Source organism: Argentina anserina, chromosome 2 (assembly GCF_933775445.1).
Source record: "Argentina anserina chromosome 2, drPotAnse1.1, whole genome shotgun sequence".
Lineage (NCBI taxonomy): Eukaryota > Viridiplantae > Streptophyta > Magnoliopsida > Rosales > Rosaceae > Argentina > Argentina anserina.
In genome coordinates, this window is record NC_065873.1 from 24,277,686 (window position 1) to 24,292,355 (window position 14,670).

A 14,670-nucleotide genomic window follows, 5' to 3' on the forward strand; every position below is an offset into this window, starting at 1 on the left:
CGTTTCAGGTTTTTTTTTCTGCTAGATTGTTTCGTCATCTAATGGGGAACATAATGAAATTACTTTTGAAAAGAAAAAAAATCGAAATTAATGAATTTTTCTTTTTGCTAAATACGAACAAAAATGGTATTATATCTATTATTGCAAAATTGCAACTGATCATACAAAACGTACATACTAGTAATACTACTACACTAGATAAGTAAATGTACAATGTATAGCTAGCAGCTTGTTTGATAGTCAATTTGTGAAATTATTTTGAGGTCATGATCATTTACCTTATGAACATGACATGTTATGATCTGGTAGCCTAAACTTCTCGCGCTTCTCCATCCCAACTCAGCGTGATTAGATATGATCGAGTCCGTGTACTGTCCTTTCTCTTCTGGAATTTCTCCATCATTTTGTTTGCTATACCAAGTTACCAACCAACCTACCCATCAATTCGAATTAAGCCATATTCTCTTCTTAATTTTACAGAAGAGAAAGACAGCATGTTACTCTGTCTAGCCATGAAGACACAGCTTTCAGATACGTACAGAAGATCCTAGCTGAGCACAGCTTGGTTTTAGCTTTCGCAGCTTCAGTGTATATAGAAGCATGCATACATGTATTACATGACAGTTGATCGATGCATGCAAATGATGCAATGCACAGATCTTCGATCCCAATCAGCGTGACACACTAACACGGTGACACCGACTCTTATCTGTCGGAGTTGCAACTTTTGAAGTGGTAAAAGAAGATCGAGATGAGTCTTTACATGATATAATTCGACGTCCACCGATCGTATAATGGTTTTCTATGACTAGGTACCAATAGGGCTCGGCCCGGCCCGGCCCATGAGTGACGGGCCCGGGCCGGGCCGGCCCGGGCCTTAATAAATTTAAATAAGTGGCGGGCCGGGCCGGGTATTTTCAAAAATACGAAGATCCAAGCCCGCCCACTTAAGGCGGGCCTTGCGGGCTTTTGCGGGCCGGTTCGGGTCGGGCCTTGCGGGCTTTTACGGGCCGGGCCTTACGGGCTTGTATTAGAAAAATAATATAATACTCTAATTTAAGGGTTTGAAACAATAAAAGAATTGTTAGAAAACATTCTAAAACAAAAGTCACAAATAAATTCTGGTTTCGAAATATTGTCGATCGACACCAATAGATGTGATTGATATATATATTTAGGGACCGTGTAAAAATTTCATCCAATTCGGACCTCGTTTAACCGTCGGAATTTTCGGTCAACAAAAAAAAGTGGCGTTTTCACATAATAAAATCTCATTGACCGGGGCTTTGTCAAATAGATTTCTTCAGTTCGACCACGCACGATAGGTAAAAAAAATTAGGTGATTTCAAATATGTAAACAAATTTCCACATTCACATCTTGGTAATTGGTCCTCCCTTAGGGCATATTAGTGTTGTTTTTGGTTTACCGGAAATTCCGACGGTTAAACGAGGTCCGAATTGCATGAAATTTTAAAATGATCATTAAATATATATATTGATCACATCGGATGGTGTCGATCGATTCCGAGAAGTTTCCTTCATATAGTCGCTTCATAATGTGATAGTTTTATTATAAACCTAATATAAGGTTATAATACATTAGTGGACACTTCGGCGATCGACAACTCAAATTCAAAATATGGTCGATCGACACCAATAGATGTGATTGGTATATATATTTAGGGACCGTGTAAAAATTTCATCCAATTCGGACCTCGTTTAACCGTCGGAATTTTCGGTCAACAAAAAAAAGTGGCGTTTTCACATAATAAAATCTCATTGACCGGGGCTTTGTCAAATAGATTTCTTCAGTTCGACCACGCACGATAGGTAACAAAAATTAGGTGATTTCAAATATGTAAACAAATTTCCACATTCACATCTTGGTAATTGGTCCTCCCTTAGGGCATGTTAGTGTTGTTTTTGGTTTACCGGAAATTCCGACGGTTAAACGAGGTCCGAATTGCATGAAATTTTAAAATGATCATTAAATATATATATTGATCACATCGGATGATGTCGATCGATTCCGAGAAGTTTCCTTCATATAGTCGCTTCATAATGTGATAGTTTTATTATAAACCTAATATAAGGTCATAATACATTAGTGGACACTTCGGCGATCGACAACTCAAATTCAAAATATGGTCGATCGACACCAGTAGATGTGATCGGTATATATATTTAGGGAACCCGTAAAAATTTCGTCCGTTTTGGACATGGTTTGACCGTTCGTACCAACGGTCAACTAAAAAAGAGGCGTTTTGACATATTTAAACCTCATTGACCGGGGCTTTGCCAAATAGATTTCTTCAGTTCGACCGCGCACGATATGTAATAAAAATTAGGTGATTTCAAATATGTAAACAAATTTATACATTCGCATCCTGGTAATTGGTCCCCCCTTAGGGCATATTAGTGTTGTTTTTTGTTTACCGGAAATTTTGACGGTTAAACGAGGTCCGAATTGCATGAAATTTTAAAATGATCATTAAATATATATATTGATCACATCGGATGGTGTCGATCGATTCCGAGAAGTTTCCTTCATATAGTCGCTTCATAATGTGATAGTTTTATTATAAACCTAATATAAGGTTATAATACATTAGTGGACACTTCGGCGATCGACAACTCAAATTCAAAATATGGTCGATCGACACCAGTAGATGTGATCGGTATATATATTTAGGGACTCCGTAAAAATTTCATCCGTTTTGGACATGGTTTGACCGTTCGTATCAACGGTCAACTAAAAAAGAGGCGTTTTGACATATTTAAACCTCATTGACTGAGGCTTTGCCAAATAGATTTCTTCAGTTCGACCGCGCACGATAGGTAACAAAAATTAGGTGATTTCATATATGCAAACGGCTTTCAGCATTCACATATTTGTAATAAGTCCTCCCTTAGGGCATAATAGTGGTGTTTTCGATTTACCAAAAATTCCGACGGTCAAACGAAGTCCGAATTGGATGAAATTTTTACAGGGTCACTAAATATATATACCAATCACATTGGCTGGTGTTGATCGATCCCGACAAGTTTCTTTCATAGAGTTGCTTCATAATGCGTTAGTTTTAATATAAACCTAATATAAAGGGTATGATACATTAGTTGACGCTTCGACGATCAATAACTCTAGTTCGAAATAAGGTCGATCGACACCAGTAGATGTGATCGGTATATATATTTAGGGAACCCGTAAAAATTTCGTCCGTTTTGGATATTGTTTGACCGTCCGTACCTACGGTTAACAAAGAAAAAGGCGTTTTGACATATTAAAATCTTCTTTGACCGGGGCTTTGCCAAATTGGTTTCCTTGGTGCGACCACACATAATCGGTGACAAAAATTAGGTGATTTCAGATATGCAAACGACTTTTTGTGTTCGCATTTTGGTAATGGGTCTTCCCTTATGACATATTAGTGTTGTTTTCGGTTTACCGGAAATTCCGACGGTCAAACAAGTTCCGAATTGGATGAAATTTTTACAGGGTCACTAAATATATATACTGATCATATCTACTGGTGTCGATCGATCCCAAGAAGTTTATTTAATATAGTTGCTTCATAATGCAATAGTTTTATTTTAAACCTAATAAAATATGTATGTATAATATTTTATTATTTGGCGGGCTTTTACGGGCCGGGCCTTGCGGGCTTTTGGCGGGCCGGGTCTCACGGGCCTTGCGGGCTTTTGGCGGGCCGGGCCCACGGGCCGGGCCGGGTTTCACACCTCTAATTTAAGCCCGGCCCTCTACCCACGGAAGCGGGTTTTGGCGGGCTTTCTCGCGGGCCGGGCCAGGTAAAAGCCCGTCGGGCTTGCGGGCCTCCGCGGGCTTTTCGGGTCCGCGGGCTAAATGATGAGGCCTAGGTACCAAGTACCAATTAGGTCACGCGTGTCGGCAGGTTAACTTTTATTCACCGGGCTACTGGGAAACAGCTGAGCCGTCTGAGCCAGCGCAGCCCAGCCAAAAACGCAACATAATGCAAAACGCACGAAAATACAGCCAATTAAATTCCAAATAAATATATATCAATTGGAACAATATTGGCTCCGAGTATGATAATGAAAGAGCAACAAGTTTGTCAACTTGGGAACAATTTGGAAAAGAAAAAGGTGGAGTGAAGTAATATATGTGTCCCTATGTATTAGATGATGCTTTTGCATATAAGGAGTTTCATAGCAGTTATAAATGCACTTTTGAAATATGGCAATAAGATCATCCACTGTCAAGCTGCTAGCACAAATTTATATATGGAATGAAGTATAACAATCAAGTCATCCAATGTCAAGCTGCTAGAACGAAGGTTAATTTGACTAGTTTTTTAGAATGAACTTAACATTCGTTGTTTTGTTTTGTTTTATTTTGTACTGTGGCTTATCATTAATCAATGTAACATAAGTAGAAATGTTTAGCACACTCTTAGTGTGTGAAAACAAGTGTATATGTTGTATCTTTACCGTGATTGTATAACTTGATGTGTTGTTAGTTAATGTAATTTTGTTCGTTTGTTATTTAGTGTTATTACTGTTCTCTATTATCTTTTGTGGTTCCTGTATAACTCTGATAGGGTTGCTTCTGGGTTACTAATGTATGTGGAACTATACATGTACTTGCGGTGTCCTGTTGCTGCCTCTGAAATGTGCAAGATGAAGTGAGCTCTTTGAATCCAATACATTATTGGAGGCAAAAGGTTTCGGGGTTAATTTGTATCAATGGTTCATTTGTAGCTAGCGCAAAGCGCGGCCCCTATAGACTAGTACATAATGGGCAACGTAATCGCTCACAGTACTATGCATATGATTTAATCAAAAACTGAATTCCTCATTTCTATTGGTGTCCGTAACAAACACCTAAAGCTACTTTTGGGGGCAAGTCATCATGATTTGCCATGACTCGCGTTTTGGTCACAGTTGCTAAATTCGGGCCAACATATCTGCTGGTATATCTTTGACTACGTATCCTGCGATTTATCACTCATATCCATCATTTGTTCCTAGCTTTTCACTCATATCCATCTTTTCTTCAATTCTTCTTAACCTTGTTGAATTATGATTCAAGATCTTCAATTCATTTCACTAGGTTTCATCGTAGTTGTGATCTTCTGGGAGACAAGCACATTGTCATTTCATGGCCTTATCTTTGCCGGCAACTAACCAACTAGGTTATTCAAGACGCAATGTAACAAGGTTCAAAGTGACACCAGTAATGAGAATTGACGTTTATTATTGAGGATATAGCTGCACAATATATCTAGTATATACAAATAGGTACATGTACAAGTTAACTATACTTGAGCTTCAATCTGAATTTTTACCGTTTGCTAAGCAGCTTGGGCCTCTTAAGGAAAGTAAATGCACGCCTCTAGCACATGAAGTGGAGGGCTTCGCGATTTCGACCAAGCAGACTTAACGCTGTTGCAGCTATGTGGTGTCCAGTCAACCCAGCAATAGCTAGTTGTTCACTTGGGGATGCATGCTCAATGTAATTGTCCGGTAAAACAATTGGTCGCCACTGAAAAGTTAATTCAAACAGAGAAAGGTGACAATGTGTTAAATTTAAGGTCTGCATTTGATTGATGCAAGCTCAATGACCGGAGCAGCGCATGATCATATACATAAAGAGAATTACCAGAACCAAGTTGCTAATGATATTACCTTAATTTTTCCATCAAGCTGTCCATCGAGTGAAAAGAACTGTGCAACATGGGATCCAAATCCTCCAATAGACCCTTCCTCAACCGTGATCAGAAATGAATGATTTTCACAAAGCTGCCTCAGAAGCTTAATATCTAAGGGCTTGCAGAACCTTGCATCAGCAACAGTAACTTCAATGCCAAGCTTTGAAAGAAGAGACTGAGCCTTAAGGCAGTTCTGGACCATCGACCCATATCCAAGCAAAGCCACATCTTTACCCTCTGCAAGAACTTTTCCTTTTCCAATCTGCTCAGAAGGGCAAACGACTTAAAACAGAGGCATCAGAACAAGTTTATCCATCAAACATTTCCTTGATTTAAATGAACAAATATGACAATGTACGATCAAGTTCATAGATGTTCCTGTTGGTAAAGAGTGGTATAGTACTAGTTTGTTACAAGCAATGAAGCTAAGAAGAAACAAGTACCTCAATGGCCATCCCACTGCAAGTAAAATGATCCATCCCAACAATGGCACCCCTAGGATATCGGAAGCAAACTGGGCGGTCATCAATGCCAGCTGCAGTGGCCACCATGTTGGCAAGCTCATCCTCATTGGATGGTGCCATGACAATCATGTTTGGTAAGCATGACATATATGTTATATCAAATGCTCCACACTGCATGGGACCATCAGATCCTACCAAGCCTGCACTCGTTATGGCAAAACGCACTGGTATTCTTTGCCGATCTACATCATGAACTACCTAAAAATGGCCATGACAAAATAAGCACCAAGGATAATATTGTCATTATATCACATTGTTATAAATATAATTACTATAAACCAGAAACATGAGAACCCAAAAACCTGGTCGTAAGCTCTTTGTAGAAATGTAGAAGGGATTATGCAAAATGGCTTCAACCCTCCACGTGACAAACCAGCAGAAAAAGTAACTGCATGTTGCTCAGCCATTCCCACATCAAAAAACTTATCAGGAAATCTTTCACGGAATAATTCGAATGATGTTTCCATATGCATCCCCGCATGAACAGTCACTATATCTTTGTCCTTCTCTGCCTCCATGACTAAAGCCTCCACAAAGCAGTCACTATAAGTTCTACGGTGCATTCTGGGCGCTAAATCAATTGAACTACTCATACCTGCATGGTTTGGGCAGTGTAAAGTGACACAAAAGTCAGATCAAATTGAACACGATCAGAGAGGCCATGCAACCAGAGAGAAAATGAGAATCACTAAAGACAGTGAACCAGGGCCAAGCCTCAGGTAAGAAATATAAAACCCCATTAACTAGTAGAGTGTAGCTACAATAGACCTGAATCAGCTCACAAATCACAATGTTGCCACAGCATTATGTAGAGAATATGAAACAAACATCAGAGAGAAAATGAGAGGAAAAGAAATACCTCCCAGCTGCTTGTCTTCCCCCTCAAGCTTTGTGTTGTTCTCCACTCCCCGATTTTCTTCTGTTATTACATGAACCAAAACAGGACCCATAGAATCTAACGATGCAACTTGTTGTAGAACAAAAATCAGATCTTCAAGGTTGTGGCCATCAACAGGACCAATGTAATACAATCCAAGCTCTTCAAATAGAGTTGCTCCAAGTGGACCCACCATACCACGTGCATACTCATCAACTTTAGCTGCCAATTCATGCATACCGATTCTTTTTGTAACATCCTAAAGAAACAGGAGGAAATTCACAGATTGAAAGCATAAGGCATAAAGCTGAACATACAAGAAATGTTTCATGACTCAAAATCTACGAAGAAAATAAATTATTTTCTAGACCCTAAATTAAAATCAAATAACTTTTGCATGCTAAATTCTCGCCATTTTTTTTCTTCTTTCTTTTTGGCCCAATATAGCTCTTGATTTAATCTTTTTTAATCTAAATTGTGTGTGTGGGTGTGTGTGCAAATTATTCAATAATCTTCTATTTCTAGGAGAAGACTTGATCATAATAAAACAATGGAAAGCTCAAAGTACCTTAGCAACTTCTCTAAACCTCCTAAAGGATTTACTTGACTGGAGCTTGCTTAAGGTACTGGATAGAGCAGTAATAGATGTCTTGGGGCCCTCTTCAATCTTAGGGTGCAAAGAATGCCTACTATCATTTAGAATGACTACCATATTTATGTCGAAATACCCTGCATTTCCCATCGCCTCATATACCTGACCTGCCATTGTTGTACCATTGCTGATGATTGTGACAATACGATCTCGTTTCCCTTTTAAATCCCGTGCAATTGCCATCCCTATAGCAAAATCATTTTGTATCAGTTTCGATTTCCTAAGTATGATTAAAACAAACCAGTAGTAACACAGTACAATTTTCATGGTGCAGTTTAATAATTAAGGATAAAATGAAAAAGTTTGATTGAACCTAAAAGGAAAAAAAATGCACATTAAACAACAATGACATGGAAAAACCACATATGATTACTGAGCATCTACAGAAGCATGCTATTCAAGTTACATTTAAATACAAGCATGTACTATCTTGGAAGACAGTTAATTATCACAAACAGGAGACAAGTTAGAATAATGTCCTACCAAGTCCAGCTGAAACACTGTTGCACCCGTGTCCCGCCCCAAATGGATCATATTCACTCTCAGGTCGAGATGTAGAACCAGAAAGACCATTTCTTTGCACTGTATGTACAAGGGCCCGCCGTCCTGTAAGAATTTTATGAGCATATGTCTGCCAGCACAAGAGACAATTTTTCAATATTTATTTATATGATGACTTGAACAAGAAGAAAATAGTGGTAAATGGACTAGAACAGCTGGGAATATTCAAAAAAATAAAAATAAATGAGCCAACTATATCAGCATAAACAATGATTGGTTTCCCTGTATTTTATAATCTGCACATCTCTATGTACTAAGCATTGACACATTTAGAAAGCTATGAGTTATGATCTTACTTGTTCTACAGCGTCCCATAGTATCTTGTCAACAGGTGCATGGAAAACATGGTGTATAGCAACTGTCAACTCCGCCACTGCCAAACTGGCTTTGAAAGACTTCCGTGTTTTCAGCATTATAGATGATAACTCTAAACGGATTTCATCAGATAATTGCTTCAGTTCCTGCACTGATCATTCTGTGGTGAGTAAAAGCTGCATATAAGTACAAGCACAAGAATCAAAGTATGTGAATGCTTCCAAACTAACTTTTAGGGACAAGTTCTTCAAGTGCATAGGACTTTCAACTAAATCGAGAATGGGTGTCGAGCTTTCTTCCGGGAAGAAAGCACCACTACCAGGCAGAGAACATATTTGAGTGACTATTTCCTGCATCAAATAAAAGGGAGATATTGACCGCCTATGCAACAGAAAAAATAACACAAGCATTCTATTATCTTAAGGGTCTTAATCCTTATTGATCCACATCAATCAGTACCTTCGTGCTTATGCAACGATTTCAAATCATTCAAAACATGATCCGGGCTATAATTCAAACTAAACACAAGATATCTACGGGAGAAAAATCTACAGGACGATTTGAAACCTTCCACTAATGAATATAAATGACATAAGTAGGGGTAGAGTTAATTTTAATTCTCATCTTTCTTGTGGAAGACTCTGCCTTTTATGTTTCTAAACATCCAGAAATAAAGTCTTTACTCACCAAACATGATTTTCCATTTTACTCTTTTAGTAAAATACACAGCTTTGCTATTGACAAGCATACACATTGTCACTAATCTACCAAATAGCATTAGCTGATTTATGATTTTACAACACAGTGCCTCATAATTACAACAAAATTCGTACAAAACCATATCTCACAACAACTACAACATGATGATTCCAATTGCCAAATAAGTATAACTGGGCAATCATGCAGCTAAGTAGAACATTAAACAAGAGGAAACATGGAAAGTGAAAGTGATTACATTGGATGATATGGTGGAAGCTGAACTTGGGTACAAGATGGTTCTTGGAAATTCCACATGACGTGGGAAATCAGCACCAAATAACTGAACTTTATGAGAAAAAGCCCCAATCTTTCCATAGCAATTGGAAGTAACTCCAAATGGGTACCCAGCTGAAGCACAACCCATCACAGAAACCAGATGCCCAGCTCTCCCAAATCAATTAATTTGAGAGCTTGAGCTCAACTTGACAGAAGCAATGTCAGAGAGATAAGAACCAAAGCATTTGAGGTTGTAATAAGGAAGGAGGTGGAGGGTAGGAATGTCCAAAAGCAGGAGAAGAGACAGAAGAAGAGTTGCAGAGGATGTTGTGAAGTGAACAGAGGGGGTTGGACCGTTGGATGTAGACCGAGAGAGAAAATAGTGGGGGAGATAGTAGCAGTATCTAATCTCAAATAGTACAAAAAAGGAAAGATGAGCCCTTCAATCCGGGTCGGAGCCTCCGTGTAGATAACCGGCCACATACATTGCCCATCCCAATATGCAAATAGCCAATACAGGTGTTCGATTGTTTTCCTTTTCCTTCTTTCAATTATTAATGCAACACAAATACTGTGTTCTAAATTAGGGCATACTTTTTCCCCTCAGGGTTTTAGAGCGGCGCACATACACTAGCACAACCGAGAAGGATCACAAGGTGTGATCTATGTCCAGTCCGGCAGTGCCGCCTCCCGGTGTCGTCGTCGAACCTAGTGTCCAAGGGAGAGGGACAAAGTCGAAGCGAGGACTGTAGGGGTTCGGTGCTTGTAGCTCAATCAGAAGAGGGGGTGAATGATTGTGGGTTGTGGAAGATCGATGTGGGGCTAGTGTGCCAGGGAGTGGAGTGCAGACGGCTGGGTTGGTTTGAGGTGGTGTTGCAGGATAAACGTTCTCGTGGGGTGGCGACTTTACGACATCGAGGACCGAATCGATTCGGAGTTAAGATCTCTTAGATTCAACTTGAGTTAAGCGTTTGTGTCTGCTTTTCGGTGGTTTCGTTGTTGATTTCTTGAAGCTCTAAGATGGCTTGCAATCTTTGGGCGACAAGGTGGTAGGGGTGGCTGTGTTGGTGCGTGTCAAAAGCTGCCGGTTCCGGCGAGATGGTGGCGATCTGTCTCATGCAACACGAGTCTTCGGCTTGAGCTTGGCAATGTTTGGACCTAGGTTGGGGCCCATGGTCCATGTTATTTTTATTTTCTAAGTAAATGTCTTTTATTTTTAGTATTCATAGCTTTTTACTGTGTATGCCGGGTTTGTCTCAATGATACATTCAGGCTTTTATTTTAATTGTTTCTGGTCCCGACTCTTTTCTTGTGCTTGTTTTATTTTTTTGGCACGTATTAGGCTTCCTAGCTTCTCATGGTTTGTTCATGGGTGTAATGTCGGTTGTGCTTCATTGCTAGAATAGAGTGCTTACTACGTGTTCCCTTGATTTTCGAGTATCATGTATGTTTACCGTGATGCAGTAGCGGTTGGATGTGTAGTGTATTTGACCTCCTTAGCTCTTAAATGAATTCTTTCATCCTCAAATAAAAAAATTAATTGTGTTCTCTACACATTTCTTTTCTTTTTTCTTCTTCTTTTCACTTTTAAATGTGGTGTTTCTATTCTTCATGATCATCGAGTTTGTTTAAAAACCAAATTAAAAGATCCAAGTAATTGTGTTTGTCATCTTTGGTGAGATTTTTTTTTGATGCATTTGATTAGTTTTTCGATGTAACTTGTTGTTTTCGAATCTGAAAGTGTGTAGGTAGATGTGTCGCAATTTCTATATATATATATATAGAAGTTATGCACAATTAAAAGAGTCGAAGTGCCACGTGTTATTGTCTTTTTTGTTGGAGAGAAACTGGCTTTTTAACGTCTCATGGAGTGACAAAATCAAAATCCAATGACAAATATAATAGTCGGCCAATTAGAGGATTCTGATAAGTAAATGATCAATTTTGCATCATTGAAATTTATCTAATTTCAACATCTTCCTATGGTTCTTAACTTATACATACCATTGCAGTTATGTACTTATTTATCTATAACTATCAACTACAGCTTATATTAGGTAACACTGTACAACTATCCTTGGTAATTACAACTCAACATAAAGTTACTAAAAAAACATCTTTCACATATTGATGTAATGTCTATGTTATATTCATGACACAGATATGTACTATTCACGTCCAATAAACGCATAGAAAATAAATTAAAAAAATTGGTCACAGTGTACTCTATCACACATAATATATTGCACATGCATTTATCAATATGTTTGGAAAGTGCACTTCTCAATATGGTTGTTCCATATTTTCAATTGAATGACTATAAGAATTTGGGCAACAAAACGAACCAAGTAATGAATATCAAATATTGTTAAAGGAAACATATGCATAATGGTAAATATATCTATATAAAAGTCACACAAAAATTATGTTACGCGCAAACGATGAAATGGATGATTTATGCAATCTATGTCAAATTTAGCTTCATTGTCCTACAATCAATGTTTTCTATTGACCACCAACTTACTTCACACGGATCATGCCGTATGTTTTATCAATCGAACATGCATCATCTTATGAGGAGATTAAGTAATTTACGTTTTGAATTGACCATATCATCATCGTAACGTAGAGTTGAGGAAGATTTTCCTTGCAAGTAAACTCGCTTTTGCTGTGGAATTGAAACATTGAATCAAATTATTGCATATATACCTGATTAAGATTTCATTTTCTTTTGAATTTATTTTCTCATTTCATACACGATATTCTCAAGAATTTCAGCTTCGCGATCGCGATCGCTAGTTTGGATCTGCTTAATTCTTCGGGCGCTATTGCTGATATATAATTTGTTCTGCGCTTAACAGAGGTATTATGTTAATCTCCCCTGGAATAATACTAATACGCAATTTTAGTGCTACAAGTTTATGTGCATTAGTGTATACATGCTATGTATGTTGGTACTGGATTTTTCAACTTGGTATAGCATTTCATATATATTTGATCAACAGATATATAGCAAGAAAATCATAATCAGTGCTGACGTACTGCATGTGCATGAATCTGTTGTATGCAAATAGGCGCGGATCTAGGTGGGTTTGTGGGGAGACTAAGTCCTTCTAAGAATTAGGGAAATAGTTAACTAAATATATGTCATATGTTCATATGGTGTAGTTTTGTATGTGTGGTTTTGAAGTTTTGTTAATATCAAGCCCACCTAAGATCAAATCCCAACAAATGCCAATTTTTGTGTATATTTTTCTATTTACTTCCAATATTCATTGATTTGTTCAACATGTAATTAATCTATTTTATTTTCATTTGACATTAATTTTGATTAAGCTATTTGATCAGTTCCAAAAATTTCTCTTTGGAATCGACTAAACGTATGGTAATGAGTAATTATGAATGAATTGCTATTTTCACATCAACAAGGTATACATCTAATACATTATAGTTAAAAATTTTATGTGTTATAAATTTCTATCATTTTAATCGTTGAGGAAAAATATTTAAGTCCCCGAGTTATGAATCTTGGATCTGCCACAGTATGCAAAGGTTATTGAATGCATAGTGAACATAATCGATAGCCACAAAAATGTAATTTGTGGCTAGAGATTACACAATTTCTAATCATTTATGCTACAAATGAAGTCTTCAAGCTAAGGAGTATCATTGGCAGATCACCAGCACCCTCAATTTGATCTCAAGACAACTCCTACAGCATATTTAGCATAAATGAGATGGAGACGACCTTGTACCACATGGAACATCATAGTTCAGTTCTGTTAATTCTGTAACTGAATTAAAGCAGGCGGCTGATGAGGAGACTGTTTCATTTTTTGTGTTGGTTCTTGGATTACTCTTCAACTTATATCAGTTCGATATCCGGGTGCTGCCGCCAAGTTTTGTTTTTGACTAACTAGCTAGATAACGGAAAAGGCCATCGATCCTTGTTCTAGGCCAGATGTAGTACATACACGGATACGAGTATCCGTATTAGACACAATACGATACGCGGACACGAGAAATTAAATTTTTTTTAGACACGGACACGTGGTAGACACGTCAATTAAATATTAATTTTAATATATATGCTTATTAAAAAAATGTTAATTTATAGAGTTTGAAAATATTTACATTTCTATATATATTAGAATATGCATTAATGTTAATAAAAGTCATTCTTCAAGAGTGGTTAAGGAGTCTCAAGGTAAATGAGAGATTCATGGTTCGAATCTCATTGCTCACAATTTTAGATTTTCTCTATTAAATTGAGTATTTGTGTGTCCATTGCGTGTCCCATACAAGATACGCGTGTTCATGATGTGTCCACATTCGAGATACGCGTGTCCATTGCGTGTTCGTTTAAGATACGCGTGTCCGGACATATTTTCTCGTGTCCAAACGTATTCATGTCCGTGTCGGACACACGATACGGGGGCTAAATCACGTGTCAGTGCAACCCAGGTTCTAGCTAGCATATGATTAGAGGTGAAGATCATGAAATTTAACTAGTTAATAAGAGCAAGAGTGCAAGACAGCCGTAGCTAGCAAGTCAGGTAACTTAAAAGCCGTCTAAGGATCAATCTTATTCGATCATTGATGGGTGATCGATGTGTGTGACATATTTAATTATCTATATACGAGTAGTGTGTAATTGTGTAAAGTAGATCCGGCCAACTGAAAACAAAGGCTAAACGTACAAGGGTTTTCCTCCTCCCCTAGCTTCTGATAATAAGGTTGGTTCACCATGCATGCATCTTGTTCAAAACTTCTTGTATGTATATACGTATATTTAGTTTGGTTTTTTTTTCTTTTTCTTTTTTTTTTCTCGCGGAGAAGAAGAGATATATATGTCCTCGATCAACTGAAGTTTCTTTGCTTGAGTGGCTGGGTGGATGGAAGCAGAAATATTGATAATTAATGAAGCTAGTTTCACTTAATTATAAAGTTATTAAGTAATTACGTACTATCGACAAAATGTGTTGCGGACTGATATCGATCATGAACTACTACGTTCACGAAAAATGGAGGAAGCTAGGATTGCATATGAGAAATAAAACCAGTAAAACTAGCTCAACC

The 14,670-nt window shown here is 37.8% G+C and overlaps 1 protein-coding gene across 1 annotated transcript; it reads right to left on the minus strand.

The window, feature by feature from the left end:
• Positions 1 to 5,312: 5,312 nt before the first annotated feature.
• On the minus strand, positions 5,313 to 10,013 carry LOC126783447 (probable 1-deoxy-D-xylulose-5-phosphate synthase, chloroplastic). The gene is made up of 10 exons (XM_050508917.1): positions 9,572 to 10,013; positions 8,847 to 8,966; positions 8,598 to 8,762; positions 8,224 to 8,371; positions 7,657 to 7,925; positions 7,071 to 7,347; positions 6,514 to 6,806; positions 6,131 to 6,409; positions 5,665 to 5,949; positions 5,313 to 5,521 (listed from the first exon to the last, which is right to left on the minus strand). Exons 1-10 carry the CDS (start codon positions 9,737 to 9,739, stop codon positions 5,372 to 5,374), a joined length of 2,154 nt encoding a protein of 717 aa, XP_050364874.1. The 5' UTR covers positions 9,740 to 10,013; the 3' UTR covers positions 5,313 to 5,371.
• Positions 10,014 to 14,670: the final 4,657 nt, after the last annotated feature.

Excerpts from the sequence above, each read along its gene's own strand:
- LOC126783447 (XM_050508917.1), bottom strand. The coding sequence starts at position 9,739 with ATGGGTTGTGCTTCAGCTGGGTACCCATTTGGAGTTACTTCCAATTGC. Across the intron at positions 8,372-8,597 it reads TATGGGACGCTGTAGAACAA|ACATATGCTCATAAAATTCT; the intron begins GTAAGATCATAA and ends TTGTGCTGGCAG. Across the intron at positions 7,926-8,223 it reads CAGTGTTTCAGCTGGACTTG|GGATGGCAATTGCACGGGAT; the intron begins GTAGGACATTAT and ends ATTTTGCTATAG.